The sequence below is a fragment of the Aulostomus chinensis genome, chromosome 3, assembly GCF_037954235.1.
Source record: "Aulostomus chinensis isolate RoL2024-O1b breed Wild chromosome 3, RoL_Achi_v1.0, whole genome shotgun sequence".
NCBI classification, from domain to species: domain Eukaryota; kingdom Metazoa; phylum Chordata; class Actinopteri; order Syngnathiformes; family Aulostomidae; genus Aulostomus; species Aulostomus chinensis.
The window spans coordinates 9,718,802-9,738,795 of record NC_141322.1 but is presented as its reverse complement, the minus strand read 5'-3'; the positions used below and the strand labels follow the sequence as shown (position 1 = coordinate 9,738,795).

General features: G+C 42.6%; 1 protein-coding gene across 1 annotated transcript; it reads right to left on the bottom strand.

Annotated features, from left to right (window-relative positions):
- Positions 1 to 11,640: 11,640 nt before the first annotated feature.
- Positions 11,641 to 15,393, bottom strand: LOC147267603 (cleavage and polyadenylation specificity factor subunit 4-like). The gene is made up of 6 exons (XM_086196654.1): positions 15,324 to 15,393; positions 12,691 to 12,795; positions 12,546 to 12,596; positions 11,994 to 12,146; positions 11,814 to 11,908; positions 11,641 to 11,688 (listed from the first exon to the last, which is right to left on the bottom strand). The coding sequence occupies exons 1-6, from the start codon at positions 15,391 to 15,393 to the stop codon at positions 11,659 to 11,661; spliced, it is 504 nt and encodes a 167-aa protein (XP_086052780.1). The 3' UTR covers positions 11,641 to 11,658.
- Between the last annotated feature and the right edge of the window lie 4,601 nt (positions 15,394 to 19,994).

Sequence of the window (19,994 nt, the reverse complement as noted above, 5' to 3'; positions counted from 1 at the left end):
TCACTCAATTTAAACTACGATAGAGGATTTTGCTTCTCTCAATCAGAGAAAGGACGATGTCCGGCTAAATGTACTCAGCCCGTGAGACAAACTAAACAAATTAGAGAATAAAAATCTTTATGATCTTCAACCTTTCATCTCAGGTAAACAAACCAGAGCTGTGATTGTTAGAGCACATTGTACAGTCATGTCAATTGCGATTCCAATTTTTCCAGCTTGCTTTATTGGTTTATAAAATAAATTAGAAAACTGGCCAACTACAATATCACCTGACTGCATATGATTTGGTCATTTATCACATCATTATTATTGATATTTACATCTCACACTTACCTGCCTAAAGCCTGCTTGTATTTGGCAATAAAGAAACATCATGAAGTAACTCTCCACATTACATGGGTAATTGCCTTTTTTTTAATTTGTTTGTGTTCATGCAATTAGCCCTTATGACAAGTGTTCATTTCTGATAGATCACCCTTTTTAATAACTGTTTCATGCTAAATCCATCCATCCATTTTCTTCCACTTATTCCTTTTAAGGGTCGTGGGGGGGCTGGTGATCTATCCCAGCGGCTACGGGCGGGAGGCGGGGTTCACCCTGGACAGGTCGCCAGTCCATTGCAGGGCCAACAAGACAAACAACCATTCACACTCACATTCATACCTACGGTCAATTTAAAGTATTCAATCAGCCTCGTCCTCTCTTGATGTCTTTGGACGGTGGAAAGAAGCTGGAGTACCTGAAGGGAACCCACGCAGGCACGGGGAGAACATGCAAACTCCACACAGAAAGATCTCGTGCCCGAGCCAGGACTCAAACCTAGAACCTTCTTGCTGCGAGGCGACAGTGCTAACCACTGCACCACCGTGTCACCCATGCTATATCCATCCAGCCATTTTCTATATGGCTTATCTTTTTAGGGTCACAGTCATGGGGGGTCAAGGTCAGTGTGACAGGCAGATATTATAAATGCAAACAACTGCAACGAGACATCCATCCATCCATTTTCTATATGGCTTATCCATTAAGGGTCACGGGGGCTGGAGCCTATCCCAGCTGACACTGAGCCAGAGGCAGGATACACCCTGGATGGGCGGCCGCTTGTCCATCGCAGGGCCATCAGGAGAAATTAGGGGTTTAAGATCTTGCACAAGGATACTTCAACATGGCCACTGGGGGAAGTGAGGATCGACCCAGTGACCTTTCTGTCATGAGACAGCCACTCTACCTCCAAGCCATGCTGCCTCATGCTATATCTTGGTCAGGATTTAAAAAGCGTTCAAATATGCTCCTTAAGACCTCACTTCCTAAATTGCTATTTTTGCTATAAAAGTATTATTTCTCTTTTTATATTCTTCTCAGCTAAGTAGAAATTGAGAAATGTTGTGTAAAAACATTCTAAATATAGGTAAGTATAAAAAAACATGACTGTTTTTTACTACCATAAATAAACAATAATAACTGTAACAAATTTTCGCAACGTGCTCAAGTAACGGACCAAGTACAGTCACCTGGAAATGAGAGGCACATGCTGCAGCAGATGAGGGAGAGGAAGAGCTTTGCAGCTCAGGTGTTGCCTGGTAGTTGGAGGCAAATTCCCGACCCTCAGAAGATGATGGAGGAAGGAGGATTTTCAATAAATAACCAATAACAGTCAAGTACAGGACTTTAAGATATATCAGGAGGGAATGTTGGGGAAGAGAGATGTTGCAGAGTGTCCTGAAGAAAGCAGGTCTTCATGAGATTTAAGATGCTGACGTGTTTTGGCCAAAAGGCCTTCCTCAGAGCATATAGCACAGCTAGAAAGATACATCTTTTTATAAGGTTCACAAGCATCTCATTCACAATCATCCCTACTTTTGGGGCTGATTTGGGGGAAAGTGACTAGAGACTCCTCAAACCCTTGAAAAGGTTAGTTTGTCAATCAGTTTCAGAGAAAAACCAGAGAATGTTTTGGGAAATGAATGAACAGACATCTTACCAAAACACACAAGAAACAGGGCAGGACCAGAATAAATGATATCAATCTTCCTCAGATGGTTGCAGAATGAGCAGTCCACATCAGTGTCCTTTTTGTGTCTTTGTAGAAATAACCTGCAGGGATAAAACCACTGAATCATTTTAAGAGACACTTCTTTAGTCTTACTTATAATCAGATATTTAGAGGGAAGTCACCAGACTTTCTTCCAGTTCAGGTCTGGAGGGAAGTTTTCTCAGGTCAGTTTAACTGAACAGTTCGCATTTTTAGACACTGGTCTTGATGGCTGCACAAAAGTAAGGGCCAAAACCAAATTTTCCCAAGGCTTGAAACATCAGGTTATGTTCAATGGTGTCAAAGGCCTTGTGAAAATCTAAGAACAAAAATTAAGCTGTTATCATCGCAAAGATCAGCATAATCAGTAAGGTCTAGCAAAAGCCTGACGTTATTAACCAAATGTCTACGGTTCGTAAAACCACTTTGTGTTTCATCAATAATGTGCTCTAGAACAGCTTTCATTCTAAAGGCAAAAATTCAAGCTAATTTTGTTTGTTTGTAGTCATTGTTAAGAAGGCGGATTGGCTGCCAATTATCAATCAAAAGCGTGTCTTTCTTTGGCTTTGGAATTAAAGTTAAAAGTCCTTGACATAAAGTGGGAGGAAGAGTTTCTTCAGTGCTCTCTACAAACACACCATGGAGGAAGGGGGCCAGCTGCTCTGCAAAAACGATGTAGAATTCAGACGTGAGGCCGTCAATTCCAGGAGATTTATGGAGTTTTAAGTGTTTAATAGCAAACAGGACTTTGTTAGAAGTTAAAGGTTTATCACAAATAATCTTCTGGCCTTCAGTGATTGATTTTGTATCAGTGAGAGGTGCAAAGAAATGATCAGTTTCTGTTTTATTTTATTGTGATTCATACAAATTTTTGCAAAATGAGGAGAAATAATTAGCTTTTTGGCAGGGATCATTAGTAATAACATGGTTAATACTGAGTTTCTGAATAGAATTTGTTTTACCACGAGCCTTTTCTAGTTGAAAGAAATATGCGGTGTTTTGTTCCCCTTCCTCCAACCATTTACTCCTTGACCTCACAAAAGCTCCCTCTGCTTTCATTCTATGTAAGTCATTTAATTCATTCTGCTGTACAATTAAATCTTATAAGTCAGTTCAGATAAATTTTCAGGTGACAGTTGTTTCTACAATTTTCCCAGATTTAGACAATGAGGCCCCAAACTCTCTTAATTATTTTGTTACCTCAAATATTAAAAGTTCCCAATTTCTGAAAAAACATTTGTCAATTAAAGCCCTGTTCCAGTAATCGTTTATAAATATATGGACTTTTTTCGTGAATGATTTGTTTTCCAGAAAAGAGTTGTTAAGTTTTCAATAAGGGCATCTAAACGTGTGAGTGGTGTCAGAATCAAAGGAGACATTTAGTGGCCTGCCCCGTGATCTGTTGATGGGGTTGTTATTCTATTAGCAGTAATATTGTTCTCATCCAAGCAATTGGAAAGTAACCACTAATATATGCTAGACATTGTAGTGCGAGCCCTATTATTCCATGTATAAAGTTTAGAGTTCGGATTTTTGTCTCCATATGTCTACCAACTTCCATTTCTGTATGAAAGTAGTTGGATTAGAAGCAGAAGAATTGTTAGTATTTGGGGGCCGTCGATCTAAAAAAGCATTCAGAGCAATATTCAAATCCCTGCCCACAAAGAGGAGATAAGCAGTGTGAACAGCCAGATTCTAAAGCATCAACAACTGGCATCCCATAGATGTGTAGTGACAGTATCAGACTGGTGGCACTCATCATCACGATGTGATGGTCCTGAGAGGTGTCTGTCATCATCACTGACATGACGGTCCTGAGAGGTGTCTGTCATCATCACTGACATGCCGGTCCTGAGAGGTGTCTGTCATCATCACTGACATCACAATCCTGAGAGGTGTCTGTCATCATCACTGACATGACGGTCCTGAGAGGTGTCTGTCATCATCACTGACATGCCGGTCCTGAGAGGTGTCTGTCATCATCACTGACATCACAATCCTGAGAGGTGTCTGTTATCATCGCTGACATGACGGTCCTGAGAGGTGTCTGTCATCATCACTGAAATGACGGTCCTGAGAGGTGTCTGTCATCATCACTGACATCACAATCCTGAGAGGTGTCTGTCATCATCACTGACATGACGGTCCTGAGAGGTGTCTGTCATCATCACTGACATGACGGTCCTGAGAGGTGTCTGTCATCATCACTGAAATGACGGTCCTGAGAGGTGTCTGTCATCATCACTGACATCACAATCCTGAGAGGTGTCTGTCATCATCACTGACATGACGGTCCTGAGAGGTGTCTGTCATCATCAGTGACATGACGGTCCTGAGAGGTGTCTGTCATCATCACTGACATGACGGTCCTGAGAGGTGTCTGTCATCATCACTGAAATGACGGTCCTGAGAGGTGTCTGTCATCATCACTGACATCACAATCCTGAGAGGTGTCTGTCATCATCACTGACATGACGGTCCTGAGAGGTGTCTGTCATCATCAGTGACATGACGGTCCTGAGAGGTGTCTGTCATCATCACTGACATGACGGTCCTGAGAGGTGTCTGTCATCATCACTGAAATGACGGTCCTGAGAGGTGTCTGTCATCATCACTGACATCACAATCCTGAGAGGTGTCTGTCATCATCACTGACATGACGGTCCTGAGAGGTGTCTGTCATCATCACTGACATGACGGTCCTGAGAGGTGTCTGTCATCATCACTGACATGACAGTCCTGAGAGGTGTCTGTCATCATCACTGATGAGACAGTCCTGAGAAGTGTCTGTCCTCATTTGTTGACTTTGTTGCTCTTCGCCCTTGTTCCCATGCGTTTAGCGCTTCCTGAAGTTCTCCAGCAACTGCTTCTGCTGTTGTCAGTTTGTTGCATGCCAGCCCAAAGCCCAAAGTCGCTCCCTTTTGTTTGTTCATCGCGCGCTCGGCTGATTTCGTTCACCTGCTGAGGTGCGCCGCAGAGTAGCGCTTGCTGTGTGCGAATGCAGCAGCACAGACACAGTCGCACGCAGCGCACACATAGCCACACCTCCAGGCAGATCGCCGCAACAATGACGTATTAAAAAAAGGCTACAACATTTTGCATACAGATCAGCGTCGCAAGTCAGTGTTCAAATACCATTTTAACTATGTTGAACCTCTGCCTCTGTATTGAGGGACAAATGACTCAGGACAGAATGCCATGCTCTGTGCCAATAAAAAAAACTATTACTTCTCTCTAGGCTGAGGCTTTCAGGAAACATTATGAAAACCGCAATCACGCCTCTTGTTCCGTGTTCTGCAATCTGCATAATTTGCAAAGCATCATAACTGAGATGACGGTCCTGAGAGGTGTTTGTCAATCACCATGTTGTCATGATGTGTTCATATGCAATTCTAGAAAAATAAATTGTAGCTACAAAATAATCCAGCCTAGCTGTGTATGTGCCCATGAATTATAAAATTAAAGAAAATACTTTAAGTGAGGCAAAAGTTTTTTTTTTTTAAGTAATAATCACTTACGTGAAGTACAGGATACAGTAATTCAACAACTTTTTAGTGAATTACCTTGTTTTCATGAGTTTGTTGGATTTTTAAAATGTGATTAACCTGATTAATCAGAGTAAAACTGATTAATCAGGTTAAAATTTTTTAATTGATTGACAACTCTATTGTTTGTATGAACAGAAGTTCTTTTTATTGTGAATGGGTTAGAAAAGTGTTATAGTATAGAAGTATAGCTTGTTCTTTATTGAAATGCAACAATTTGTGAATAAAATCCACACATTTTTTTCTGGAAATATTGGAAACATTTCTTTAGTAGCTTTGAAAAGCGAGTTTAGAACCGACCCGTGATTCAAAAACAGAAGTTAGAACCAAACCTTGGATTAGATGAACTCTTACACCCTGAATTATAATTGAAGAAACCCAACTTTATTAATTGGAACGACTGGTAACAGCAATCCAGCAGGAGTTGTGTTTTACAACTTGTGCATCTTTTAGCTAAAGGTGGAGGGAAGCGTGTCACCACTGAAGGCCACAAGGAAAACACAGAGGTGAAGGAGATTTTCAAGTGAAAATATTTTGACGTTTGACAACACAGTCTGTGGCACTGAAATTTGATTTTTGGATTCAGTTTGTATTCAAGTTACCTCATGTGAAAAGACTCATGAGAAGTGACATTGTATTCATCAGGAACAAGATGGCCGCTGGTACTCACCTAAATGAAATTCCAATCTAAACCCATCAGCGTCTTGAGCAGAGTGGCTACCCAGGGATTCACTGCGGCAAACCTTTTTTGAACAACTTCAACTGTCCTCTTGGTGGTGGTCGTGCCATGGCCGGTCTTGGTCCCCCTTTCAGGACTGATTCCAACAAATCACCTGAAAAACACATGAGTCCAAGATCAGGGGTTGGACATAAATAAAGTCTGCTATACAGAGCACGGCTGGGTGATACGGAAAAAAATGTCAACCTGTGTTGACCAAATACACCGATAGATGTCGTACTCTTTTTTTTCTCTTTATATGTTTTTTTCTTTAATCCTAGCCTATCCCAGCAGCCGTCAGGAAAGAGGTGGGGTTCACCCTGGACAGGTCACCAGTCCATCACAGGGCCAACACATAAAGACAGACAACCATTCACACTCACAGTCACACCTACGGTCAATTTAGAGTATCAATCAACCCAGTCCCCTCTTGATGTCTTTGGACTGTGGGAGGAAGCCGGAGTACCTGGAGAAAACCATGCAGGCACAGGGAGAACATGCAAACTCCACACAGAAAGATCCCATGCCTGAGCCGGGGCTCAAACCCCGAACCTTCTTGCTGTGAGGCGACAGTGCTGACCACTGCACCACGGTGCCGCCCTCCTAGATAACAATCAAATCTTATTATTATCGCTTATCATTTAGGTTTGGAATCCCAAAACTTTAACAAAGCACGCAACACTTTCGCAATGGTTCTCTCTTTTTGCTGAATCATGCTTCTAGAACAATTTCACACATGCACAAATCTGAAACCATTCTAATGAATTCAGTTTTAATCAGAAGAACATCGTCATCTGACATGACAGGAAATAAACATCCTGGAGCTTCACTAACACAACAAAACATGGACGACCTTGACCTTGGACAAACCTGACCTCTACAAACACATTAGTAACAGTACAAACTTCCTCCTAAACCTTCCAGGAATCCTACCATGGACCGATTCCTTAACATATCCATCACACCAAGTCTCCACCAAACTAACACGAGAGGTTGGCTGGAGTTTATTTCACTATTCCTACTAATGTCCTAAACTGTTGAATATAAATTTGCTGTTTGGCAGGTTTCTCACTTATTGATCTGTCACATTCATAATTTATTTCCAAATAAAATAAACTAGCTAATGAATCATATTAATATTGGAAAAAATATATTACAAATATATAATATCTTATGTAAGATTAAAGATATATGAAAATATTAAATTATTTATTGATGGAGCTTAAAGTCTTTTAAACCACCAGAATTTTCTGTGCACTTGTGTAAATTAGCAATCCTGGCTAATTTTCAACAGGGGCAGGAAGCCTAATTCAGCATAGTCTAGCATGGTGGAACCTTAGCACGGGAAGAAGCAGGAGGGTCTGATCTCACCGCTCTGAAGCTCCCCGAATTTCAGCTTCAGCCTCTGTAGAAGTGTTTTATTATCTGTGTGAAAAAATGTTTCCCTTGTGACCACTTTGTCCCGTAGACTTCCATCAAAACCACACCCTTTAACCCCCTTGACAATCATCACAAAAACATTTTTTTTGCCACCGATTAAACTGGTTTCCATGATCACACAAGTTAAACGTTGTTAAAAAAATCCACCAGATGGCGCAGTTGTCTATTTTCCCATTGGTTTCAATGAGAGGCTGGTTGGTACCGAGGGTCATCGACTCAACATGCTGCTGCTGACCAGATGAAAATTATTTCAAGCAAAATGGTCTTAGTGTTTTTAGTGATGTCGGAGTGTGTTGCCATGTGAACTGGCATACATTTGTGTGTGTGTGTGTGTGTGTGTGTCTCTCTCCCCTTGGGTCACAACATACCCAGTTCAGATGGTGCAGCTTGTATCCATGAAGCCTTCCGTGACCCTCCAGCTGATCAATGAAAAATGAGGCTCTTCCAGAGGGTCAGAACAACTCTTCCTTCTGTAAAATGGAATGGTAAATGGACTCAATTTTATATAGCGCTTTTCTACCTTTGCGGTACTCAAAGCGCTTTACAGTGTCATCTCATTCACCCATACTCACACACTGATGGTGGAGGCTGCCATGCAAGGCGCCAACCTACTCATCAGGAGCAATTATGGGTTCAGTATCTTGCTCAAGGACACTTTGACATGGTCACCGGGGTTGGGGATCGAACCAACGACCCTTTGGTTGCTAGACGGCCACTCTAAACTTGAGCCATGCCGCCCCCTGTGTGTGTGTGTGTGTGTGTGTGTGTGTGTGTGTGTGTGTGTGTGTGTGTGTGTGTGTGTGTGTGTGTGTGTGTGTGTGTGTGTGTGTGTGTGTGTGTGTGTGTGTGTGTTTTTTTAATTTATCTCAGTGTATCATACTTATATCATCAACTGTTCAATAACTGCAGACTCTCCATGTCTCAACCCAAGCATGAAGGGCTCCATCTTCCGATAATCCTTCGCTACACCACTTATCTGTTCAAACATGAGCTTCACATTATCACAATATAAATGACCATTTTATGACATGAGTGTCACATTTTAACATGATGCATTTACTTCACATTTACTGGAATAATAAGTCACATTGTCATGTGATGGTTCACATTTTTATAATATGAATGTTACAGTAAAAGTTCACATAACATGATAAGTTTATACGTTGACATAAAAATGTTACATGAAAATCTCAAATAATGCGAACCTTGGTTTTTCCTTTAACAACTACCGGTATATTCATGATTAATTGGTGACCACATTAGCTCACATCCTCCGTTTTCCCAGGTCGTCCTGAAAAAAAGACGCATCCAACTTGACTGTTCATTACAGGGTTGAAGTTTGACCAGCATCTTAAGACAAGGAGACCAGCTGAGACAAAACCCAGGAAAAGGGTCTTAGACCTCTGAGGGTTGATGCAGGCAAAGACTGTTTAGAACAAAAGTGTATTTGAGAACTTTTACCAGAGGTATGCCAACATTTCCCATCCACTACTAGGTTGTCAAACATCTGGCTCAGTCCCAGTCGAGCTGCCCTCCTTGGTTTTTCTGAACACTAATAGTTTTTAGGTTGATCGTAATGTCAGAATATGTTACCTGAAACCGATTTATTGGATTTCCACAAATAATTATCCTCTAAAGATGATTGACAAAGTGAGAAGACACTCCTAAAACCCTTTAAGAGGTTAGTTCGTCAGTTTCATTTGAGGAATCTAAGATTGAACCAGAACAAAACAAGTTTGTTTTTTTACAGCGTGAAGCCTCCTTGAGTCTCATCCACCCCTAGTTGAGCTAATATGCTTGTTAAGGTAATAAAGGCTGTTAGTACTTGTGTAAACTACTTCAGGTAAAAAACTAAATGTTTCGTCTTGTAACTTCAGGTTATTCAGTCCAAGAATCATGAGGTTTAGGAGAGGCGGGGCTGCCTCTGCTAACAGATGCACAGCTGTGGTGGTGGTGAAGGAAGAGAAGGAGTACTGGACTTGTACCAGCTCAGGAACAGAGCCAGTTCTTTTAGACCTTCATGCTACCATGAAAAACTATATTCCAGACATGAATGTTGCTGAATGCAAAGGAAACAGTTGGGTAAAGCACATAAGTGATACATCTCTCAAAACACAAAAGTGTTAATATTCCTGTGAGGGCTGAACACCATGTCAACCTCCCATCTTACCCCCCAATCTGACCTCTCATGTAAAAGTCAAATCAGCATGACACCGCAGGGAATCGAACCCTGTCCCAGTAAACCAGGAGTACCATTACCAGCATCTTTTACTTTTTGATGCTACATGAAAGGAAAAGCAAAACCTGCATTCCACCAGCATGAGAGTGAGATTTATCCAAATGTTTCAGATTATAAACAAACTCAGCAATGATTCAAATGACCAGAGTTCAGGTAATACCACTCTTACTGGAAACACCAGCAGTACTACTGGTCATACTGGTCCTGTGGTATACAGCTGAAGACTGCAGGTCTGATTATTGGAGCCAATTTATCTTCTACTTCTAAATGCAGGAAAAAGAAACCTTGTACCCCCCCCCCCCAACACACCCACCCCCTTCCAACTTCCTCCCTCACCTGCTACTGTCTAGTCTACCCCCAACACAGCCCCCCCCCCCAACTCCTGTCCACAAACAGTTACAAACTATCAAGTCCATCTGTATAATCCACATTTTATTAATCCTGTCATCTGCTCAATAATCCAAAATAATCCTCATTTCAGCAAACAAACAATTATAGCATTTTATGTTCCTCCTAGCTGGTCACAGTCCCACCAAACTCTAAATGTAATAGTTTGTGTTTGGGAGTTCCAAAGGAGAGAAGAGCGCCGTACCTGTGATGGCATGGTTGAGTGGAGGACGCGGCAGCCCCAACACATTGCCTGACAGATCAGAGACTCCTGGTTGTACATGTCTCCTCCCCCTTCATGTCCACACACCTGGAGGAGGGACAAAGTGAAACTGATCCTTCTGAGACAGGAGAGACATGGCCAGGGTCCAAGTCCAGCCCTACCTTTCCTGAAGAAGATCAGTCCAGCCCAGCAACCACACAGCACCTTTATAGTAGTCATGGAAAAGTCACAGTACCCAAAGGGTGACACCACCACTGCAATCACCAGTCCACTGATGTGAGCCACATCCATGTCTTCCTGTTGAAGGACAGAAGAGAATGAGCCCCCCACCCCACACACACGTTCCAGTCCTGGGAGCAGCTTAGCGGAGCCGCTTCCTTCCTTGAGGGCATTTGTTGGCATAGTGGCCCGTTTCCCAACACTGGAGATGAGAGAACACAACATTAATGCCCCAATAGTCAAAGTTAAACATTGTCACTCAGCTGTCATTGGAATATTTGAGATTCATTTGGAGAACCAGGAGCACAAACCGGTTTGGGTTTTTCCTTCAAAATTACAACAGCTGAGTGTGAAATAACTGTCAAATATTCACATTTATGAGAGAGGACACCAGTGGCAGTTTGCATGTTCTCCCCATGCCTGCGTGGGTTCTCTCCAGGTACTCCGGCTTCCTCCCACCATCCAAAGACATGCAATTGGGGACTAAGACAACTGAATACTCTAAAATGGACCGTAGGTATGAATGTGAGTGTGAATGGTTGTTTGTCTTTGCATGTTGGCCCTGTCATGGACTGGCAGCCTGTCCAGAGTGAACCCTGCCTCTCGCCTGTTGACGCTGCGATAGGCTCCAGCCCCCCTTAATGTAGGAATCACCGGAAGACAATGGATGGATGGACGCCAGTGGCAAATCCACCTGATATTCACATATCAGCAGTGGATGTAAACTTGGGTTGTGACAAACTGACTCAGTGATTATCAGACAAACATGCAGCTGAATCACCTTGAAGCAGGTGACCTGGTCCAGAGGTCGAACCCTTTGGTTGGAAGCCATGTTTTGCTGAGGGCCAGAAGTTGCTATGTTGTCCTGTGGCTGCTGGTCAGGACCTGAGGTGCAGAAATGCAAACAAACGCACATGAAGTTTAAACCAGCAGATTTTTGGTGTAAAAGCACATTTAGCAGGTGTTCGTGTCACAATGGAGATGTGTGTCCCACAGTGAGTGGTGCGTACTGTGTGTGCCGAAGCTTTGGTCTTTGCAGGGATGCTGCTCCATCTTTGACTTGGGTCAATGTGCAGAAACTGACATTCTTTGTTGTTGCATTCACCTGCAAACACAACATGAAAATGAACATTTGTTTAAACAAAAACAGTCCCCGAACTCAACTGTGGGATTTTGTCAAGTCAACTCACCAAACTTTGAGTAGAAGGCGCATTCGGGCATTTTAGTGGCGTTGTACTCATGGAGGAACTCGCACTGGTCTGCTTTCCTGCAAAGCCCGCTCAGCCAGTGCTTGCACACCACTTTCTTCTCTCCCATGATGTGACGGAACAGACACATCTCACCTGCCACAACAAGGCAACACATTCAATTCAATCCATCAGAACTTCCTTACAGCAGTCATGTCTCCCACTTGGTGAGTCCAGAACTGAACAATCCAGACAGCTTCAGGATGATGCTGATAGCAAGCAGCACCATCGTTAGATCAGCCAAACGCAGGACACACACACGGATCAATAACTCCAGGATTTTACTGTGCCTGTGAGGGAGACTCATGACTGTTCATTCTGTTAGTCTGAGAATGAACAATTGGTTGTGTTTGTATACAAAGATCCAATTCACCATTATCAACTTATTTACAAAAACAACCCCCACACCCAAAAAAAACCCTGAAGACATTAGAACGTCCTTCAATACTGAAGCAGTGAGGGGACATGACAGCCAACATATTGTCATGTTTTTACCTCTCTGACAGGTGGATCTCAGGAAGAGGTCACACACAGCAGCTGCAGATTCTGTGGGGAAACACACTCAGCATTAACCAGAGTCTCATTAAGGGGCTGTTACCTGCAGCGGCTAAGCAGCAGCTAGCATCTGAGCATTACTTACTGTCCATGCTGGGGAAGGGTAGAGGCCGGATCCCCAGCTGCTGCTCCACAGCCACCACCAGGTAGAACTTGATGTGGTCCACTGGAGCAACAATATCCTGAATGACTGGTCAAGATGGAAACTTTAATACAGCGTTAAAGCAACAATAGATCTATCTAACATGACAGGAAATAAACATCCTGGAGCTTCACTAACAACAATACATGGACGACCTTGACCTTGGAGAAACCTGACCTCTACAAACACATGAGCAACAGTATAAATGCCTCCTCAACCTTCCAGGAATCCTTCCAAGGACTCATTCCTTAACAACTCCATCACAGCAAGTATCCACAATACTAACACGGGTGCTTGGCTGAGGTTAAGGAGACTTTTAATTCACATACCAATGTCCGCTCTGGGGAGTTAAAAGCAGCTCACATCAGCAGTGAGCGAGTGGAGGAGCAGCAGGAGCTTACGGTCTGAGCCATAGGCAGCCTCCTCCACTCAGGTATGGAGAGAGCAACGCCACAGGAGTGTCAGTTAAGAGTTACGATTAATAAACAGATTTATGTCACTCAGCTTCGACAGTAAATCCCCTTAATTTTGGTAAATGCATTTGACAAATGGCAAACGCATGCATCTTTATCATCTAGGAAAAAAACAGCCTTTGTCAAACGTTAGATGTCAATTCAAAATGCTAATTCTTGGCCAACGAGTTTAGCAAATTAATTTACTTATGTGATTTAAAGTTACGGGGACAGCGAAAACTAAGGAACATTTCTGTAAATAAAAATCTGGACTAATTCTCAACTTCCCTCGCTGGGCAGGAAGGTGCGAGCCGACTATGGTTTTAACTAGTCTGATAAGAAGCAGGTGGATGTGGTCTTACCGCTCATAGGAAGATGAAACTCTGACCAAACTCAGTGGAAATCAATCAAATTTGCTCTCTGGAAGTGTGTAGGAGTCTCTCTACAGTTTGTGCTTTTCTGAGCAGCTCGAGGTGAAATGACCGTTGATGACGCGCTGCTTCAGTATATATTCGTCAGCTCATTTCGGGATGGGCGGGGCTGTGACGGAGAACCTGGTTGCTAGGTGCGTCATTGTTGATGATTTTTAAATCTCCCCCTCTCTGAACTGCTGTTTATTTCAATATCAATAAATAATGTAAATATGTCTATATAAATATTGTCATCTGGCTATATTCATGAAATGAATAATTAAAGCAATAATATATGAATATGTGAAGTGTGTTCGAGTAAATTAATAATTCAGTGGATTTCAATAAATGAATAAATCTGCTTAATGTTTCTTGCCTGTGGATTTTACCATGGAGAGCTGATTGATGGTAACCTGTACAACACATGACACATTTACTGTGTGTGTTGTGTGTCCAGGGGTGAAAGTGGCTTAAAAGTCTTGCCAGAACTGTAGGCACGCCCAAAGGGCGCACGCCGCCGACAAAGTTTTACAGTTTTTAAATCGGTTTTGGGGGATTTTTATTACAGTTTTCGGGTGTCTATTCCCCACATAACTGAAGCCCCCATAGCCCCACCCTTCCCGCGCTACCCCTGGAAATGCTTTAAAAACTTCTTTTTACAGTAACTGCCCACTACAGTGCCAACAACAGGGAACAGACAGACATGCATACATGAAAAAAACAGATCATCAATATCTCTCAATGATTTATTCTTCTTGTAGGCTCTCACCGGCAGACTGCACAGAGACAGTCTCTCCCTGGAACTCACTCTCATCAATGAGTTGCTCTGAGTCTGAATCCTCCATGGGTCTAATTTTGCTAACTTTTTCTCCTGCTTCTTCAACTCTGTCACATTTTCGCTTAAACATGTCACTTATTTTACGTTGCATTGTGCCACAAGAGGTAGCCAGCAGCCGAGTTCTTTGATTTTGCCCTGTTTTATTTTCTTTCTCTTTTTTTCATTCCGTCAAAGGAGAACGCCTGTGGTTTTTCTCAAAACTAACAATGCTGGTAACGTGACCCACGTGTCCGTCTGTCAGCCAACCAAAAACGCTTCGCACGCGAAGATGCGCTCATGGGCACGACTCCGTGTCAAGGCGTTTTCACACAGACCCGCAAGGCGCAGGCTGCGCGGGGGAAGTCCATTCATTGTGTATGTGGGCGCGCTGTGACGTCACATGAGCGCAAACCAAGCCCAGCAACTCGGTAGCGCTGCGCGTGCTTGCGCCCCACCCCGCGCAGCGCGCTGTTTCGGCCGCATTCAGTGTGAAACCGCCTTCAGACGTCGTTTTCTTTACTCAATATGGGATTTTGACAGCTCCCTACACCTCTTTTTTTTAACGGAACTCCTTTCCGGCCGTGAATATTTTACCCGAACTGCGTTCCGGCTCACTTTCACCCCTGTGCGTGTCCCGCTGCCCCAGGGTGAAGTGCAGCAGCAGACTCTCTTCCTACAGTGTCATCAGATGAAATCCACGCTGAGGAAGAGTGACACCCTGTCTAGCTGCAGAGCGTCAACCTGTCCCTGCAGCTAGTTGTAGTCCCCACCTGCCTCAAATCATCCACTATGCCCAAAACGCATCCTAAGGATGCTCCTGATGAGACAGGGCTGTGTGGGCCACATCCTATGTGGAATGGCAAACTGGTGGCTTTCCTGGGGAGAGACTCTCCTCACTATGTTTCAGGATGAGCCTCTCAAAACACTTGATGATAACCGGGGTCAGTGCATCTGGATGGTAATCCATGGGGCAGGTGAAAGCTGACGTTTTGGGCACAGTGGATGATTTGAGGCAGGTGGGGACTACAACTAGCAAACTGGTGGCTTTCCTGGGGAGAGACTCTCCTCACTATGTTTCAGGATGAGCCTCTCAAAACACTTGACACACCCCATCCTAACACACATGTTAGGAAGGGGCAACATACCCCAGCCTATCCAGATGCGCCAATGACAATAAATAGAAATAAAGGTTATCCATCCATGTAGCTGTCTCCCAATCTTAATATTTTAAGCAAAACTTTGGAATTCCATGCATCTTATAAACCTGTGTTTATAATCCTCAAAAGTGATTCTTTGCTTTAAATCTTTGATTATTATTAAATTATTTATTTATTTATTATTAATTATTATCAAATCATTATTTGATTATCGCTCAGGCTGGGGTTTAATTTAAAGGAACGTGCAAACTCTCATCTCTGTTCAAAGCTAACTAGCGGTAAATTTGTCTCTGAGGGTCTCGGCTCCCTCACAGACGTTACCCTCTTACACTATTCTCACCGTGAGCAGCAGCCAGAAAAACTGTCTTCTCCGACAACTTTGATTTATATACATCAACTCATTTCGGGATGGGCAGGGCTGTGACGGAGCACCTGGTTGCCAGGTACATCATTGTTGTTGTTGACTTTTAGGGTCTTCGCCCGAAGGTACTTCAGCTTTATTAGGGCCTGAGCCTGAAGGTACTTCGGCTGAAGACCTTATTGAGTTTGCTTGACTCACTCAAAACACTAACACTAAAATTAACCCCCTAAACACGCTCGAAAACTCACCCAATTTTTCACACACATCCAGTCTGGCAGAAAAATCGATAATCAACCAAAAAATTTCAAAAAAACTCAAGAGCGCTACCTAGGGAGATGGAAACACATTTCTACCCATAAATGCCCATAGGAATGTTGTACACACATGGGACCAACACCGATTTATTCATCTCATCAAGACGCACAATCACTGACACCCCTAACCTAAAACCAACAGGAAGTCCACAAAATAGGGCATTAATGGTATCGCTTCCAAAAATTTCATACATCACTCAGGACACTTCAAGGATAAAAAGTTAGAAAAAAGTTTTTATATAACTCTCATGGTTTGGATTTTAGAAGCCCTCAAATTTGGGGACACTTTTTTCACATACAATGGAAACCAATGGGGACCCTGTCTACCTTTCTGGTACATATTCTCAAACACAGGCTTGTCACGTCTAAACTACAACTCTAACACCTTCACAAACACACCACTGAATTCCTGACAAAAACCCCTACAAAATATGACATTACATTCCACTTTTGGACAAAATCTGGGGAATTAGGACACTTATTCACACTTAAAACTGTCAAAAAAATCCTCCTCTGCTCTCCACTCTCACACAGGTGTCAGACAACAGCGGGGGAGGGGCTCTTAAGGCGTGTTCACGCCACATGCGACACAAATTTTTCGTGCGACAAGTTTACATGTAAAGTCTATGTAGAGAGGTATGGGGTGCCATTTGTTATGGGGTGCCGTTTGTAAAGCAGCCCATTGTAAAAAACCTCAGTAGGATTTGTTCACATTTAGGTTAAAACAACATTTTAAAAAGTGATGTGAATTTTTGGAAGTCATTTTTTTTCCACATTTACAACAACATTTCTAAATTTAGAAAAATCTTATATTGATAAATCTAAATGTTAAATGTTAAATCTAAATGTTAAATGTTAAATCTAAATGTTAAATCTTAATCTAAGTGTTAAATGTTAAATCTCAATCTTCTGTGTGAAACTAAAAACTTAGCTAACATGCAAATTCACACTGCTGGAAACTGGAAGTAGCAAAATAAAAGCTCGAGAAGGTTGGATCGTTTATGCTAGGATACAAAAAAAACGGATTAAAACTAATTTTTTGGGGGGGGACTTAGGGTGACATTATCAATGACAATAACTACCTAAAATAAAAAAAAAACTACCTAAAATTTCAAAAAAAAAGTGTTGGCAGAAACTTCATTTGAAGGATTCTGAGTTTTCAATGTCCCTTCTCTGTGTGGCGCGGATACTGTATATTCTGTACTGACTCCAGCCAGCCATCAGGGGGCTCACTTTGGCTGAGTGGTACACTGCACCTATGCACTCCACCGTATCGCTCGCGCTCCCGCTGGAAGATTTAGATTTAACATTTAGATTTAACATTTAGATTTAACTTTTAACATTTAGATTTAACATTTAACATTTAACATTTAATATTTAGATTTATCAATGTAAGATTTTTGTAAGTTTACAAATGTTGTTGTAAATGTGGAAAAAAATGACTTCCAAAAATTCACATCACTTTTTAAAATGTTGTTTTAAGCTAAATGTGACCAAATCTTACTGTTGTTTTGTTTTTTTATACAATGGGCTGCTTCACAAACGGCTCCCTATGGAGAGGCGATTAGACACGAATATGCGAGTATACTCTCCGAGTGACACAAATAACGCAACGCAAATTTTGCGTATTTGCGTCTACGCCCAAGTTGAGAATATTCAACTTGTGCAACAAATTTGCATCACGTTGTCTCGAGAGAGCCTCTCAGCAATGAGATTTCCCTGGCATCAGTGAAGTCATGTCAACGGTGCTGGCGCCTGTACTTGGGTGTCCGACCGTGATATCCTGGCACCAATTCTCGCCAACAGGTCATCAGCCCTCATGAGCCTGAGGTACCACTGGAGACGGCTGTTGTCCAGGCGCAGTTCCCGGAGAAAGAGGAGAAATTCACCCAGCTGTGTGCTCCTCCGGATTGTGTCACGGATCCAGATAAGGCGATGTTTGGTTTTCCACCGTATCTTCGACAACAGATACAAGCCAAGCAACAGTTGTTAGGTCAGCCATGGTTGATGATGGAAAGAAATGGAAATGGAAATAAATTTTTCTCGCAAGGTAAAAGTTCGCAGGAATGACGCAAATAAAAACATATGATCCAGCGATCAAATTCACGCAAATAAAGTGACGCAAAAATTCGCGGCACGTTTGGTGTGAACACACCTTTAAAGGCACAGCTCTCAGCTCTGCTCTCACACTTTGCATCACACTGATGCTTCTGTCTCCTAAACTACAAGTTCCTCTGATTTACCAAATACACCGTTCGATTTGGGACAATATATGCTACCTGGCCGCGGGTGCGTGGAGTCTCAGGCCCTAACAACGCTGCTTGCTGCTTTAATTTAAGCTGCTCCCTCCTGACTCAACAACACACGCTGAATTAGACAAGCAGTTAGTAAGCCCCTGACATATTTCTAGACCAACTTCTGATTCTTGGGTTGGTCAAAAAAACACATAGATGAAAAGAAACCCAGATGTTCCAATTTTTGTTGAATTCCTAAAAGCAGCATGTATTTGTGGACCTGTTACTGTTACTTGTGGACTCTAATACTCCACAGAACGGTTTGTAACAAAATGAATATAAAGGAATTAAATGTTTGTCGGCGGCACGGTGGTGCAGTGGTTAGCACTGTCACCTCACAGCAAGAAGATTCCGGGTTTGAGTCCCAGCTCGGGCATGGGAACTTTCTGTGTGGAGTTTCCATGTTTTCCCTATACCTGTGTGGGTTCTCTCCGGGTACTCGGGGTTCCTCCCACAGTCCAAAGACATGCAAATGGGGACTAGGCTGATTGATACTCTAAATTGACTGTGTTTTTCACTGCCACTGTACCTGTACATTTAGGCATGTGACAAATAAAAACTTGAATTGAATAGGTGTGACTGTGAGTGTGAATGGTTGTCCGTCTCTATCTGTTGGCCCTGCGATGGACTGGCGACCCGTCCAGGGTGAACCCCGCCTCTCGCCCGAAAGCCGCTGGTATAGACTCCAGACCAACCCCCGCAACCCCTTACAGGATAAGCTAAGCGGAAGAAAATGGATGGATGGATAGGATTAAGGAACAGGCAAAGTGGGACACTGCTGGGTTCGAGATCACCAGTTCAAATCTTGGCCAGCAGATGGCACTGCAGTACTGTATAGACCCGGAAATACTACAGCACAACACATGGCGAGGAAGCTGTCAATGTCAGTTTAAGAAAGGTACTTTTTAACGGAGAAAGTTAAAAAAGTGAACAAAAGGTTGACTTGTGTGATTTATTGTTTTGCTTTGAAACCAGCAAAAGCTGTAGGGAAGAGACATTTTGGTTTGGGTAATCCATCCGTCCCACTTTTGTTTGCAGAATATCCTTGGGGAATTTCTTCAAATTTGGCTCAAACATCCAAAAAATGTTGGTGTTGAAAGGTCAGCGTCACTGTGACAGTTTCACATCATGGTGGTAAACAATGTATTTCTAGTTGTCTTTATAGTATCATCTGTACAGTTAAATGATTGTGAGGTCTCCTCCTACTCAAAAATGTGTTTTACTTGTTACCAAACATGATGTATGAAGCTGCAGGGAACTGACAGCTGACTTTTACCTTCATGTGCTGAAAGTGGGAAAGTTTTAGGTGCCTGAATTATCTGTCATTATATGGCAAGATTATCTGAGAAATCAAAACTAGTTTGAAGGCCAATCTGTGTCCAGTATGTGATTTACATGCGTGATGTGAAACTGTGTTGCACATGAATAGATTCTGGATTGTT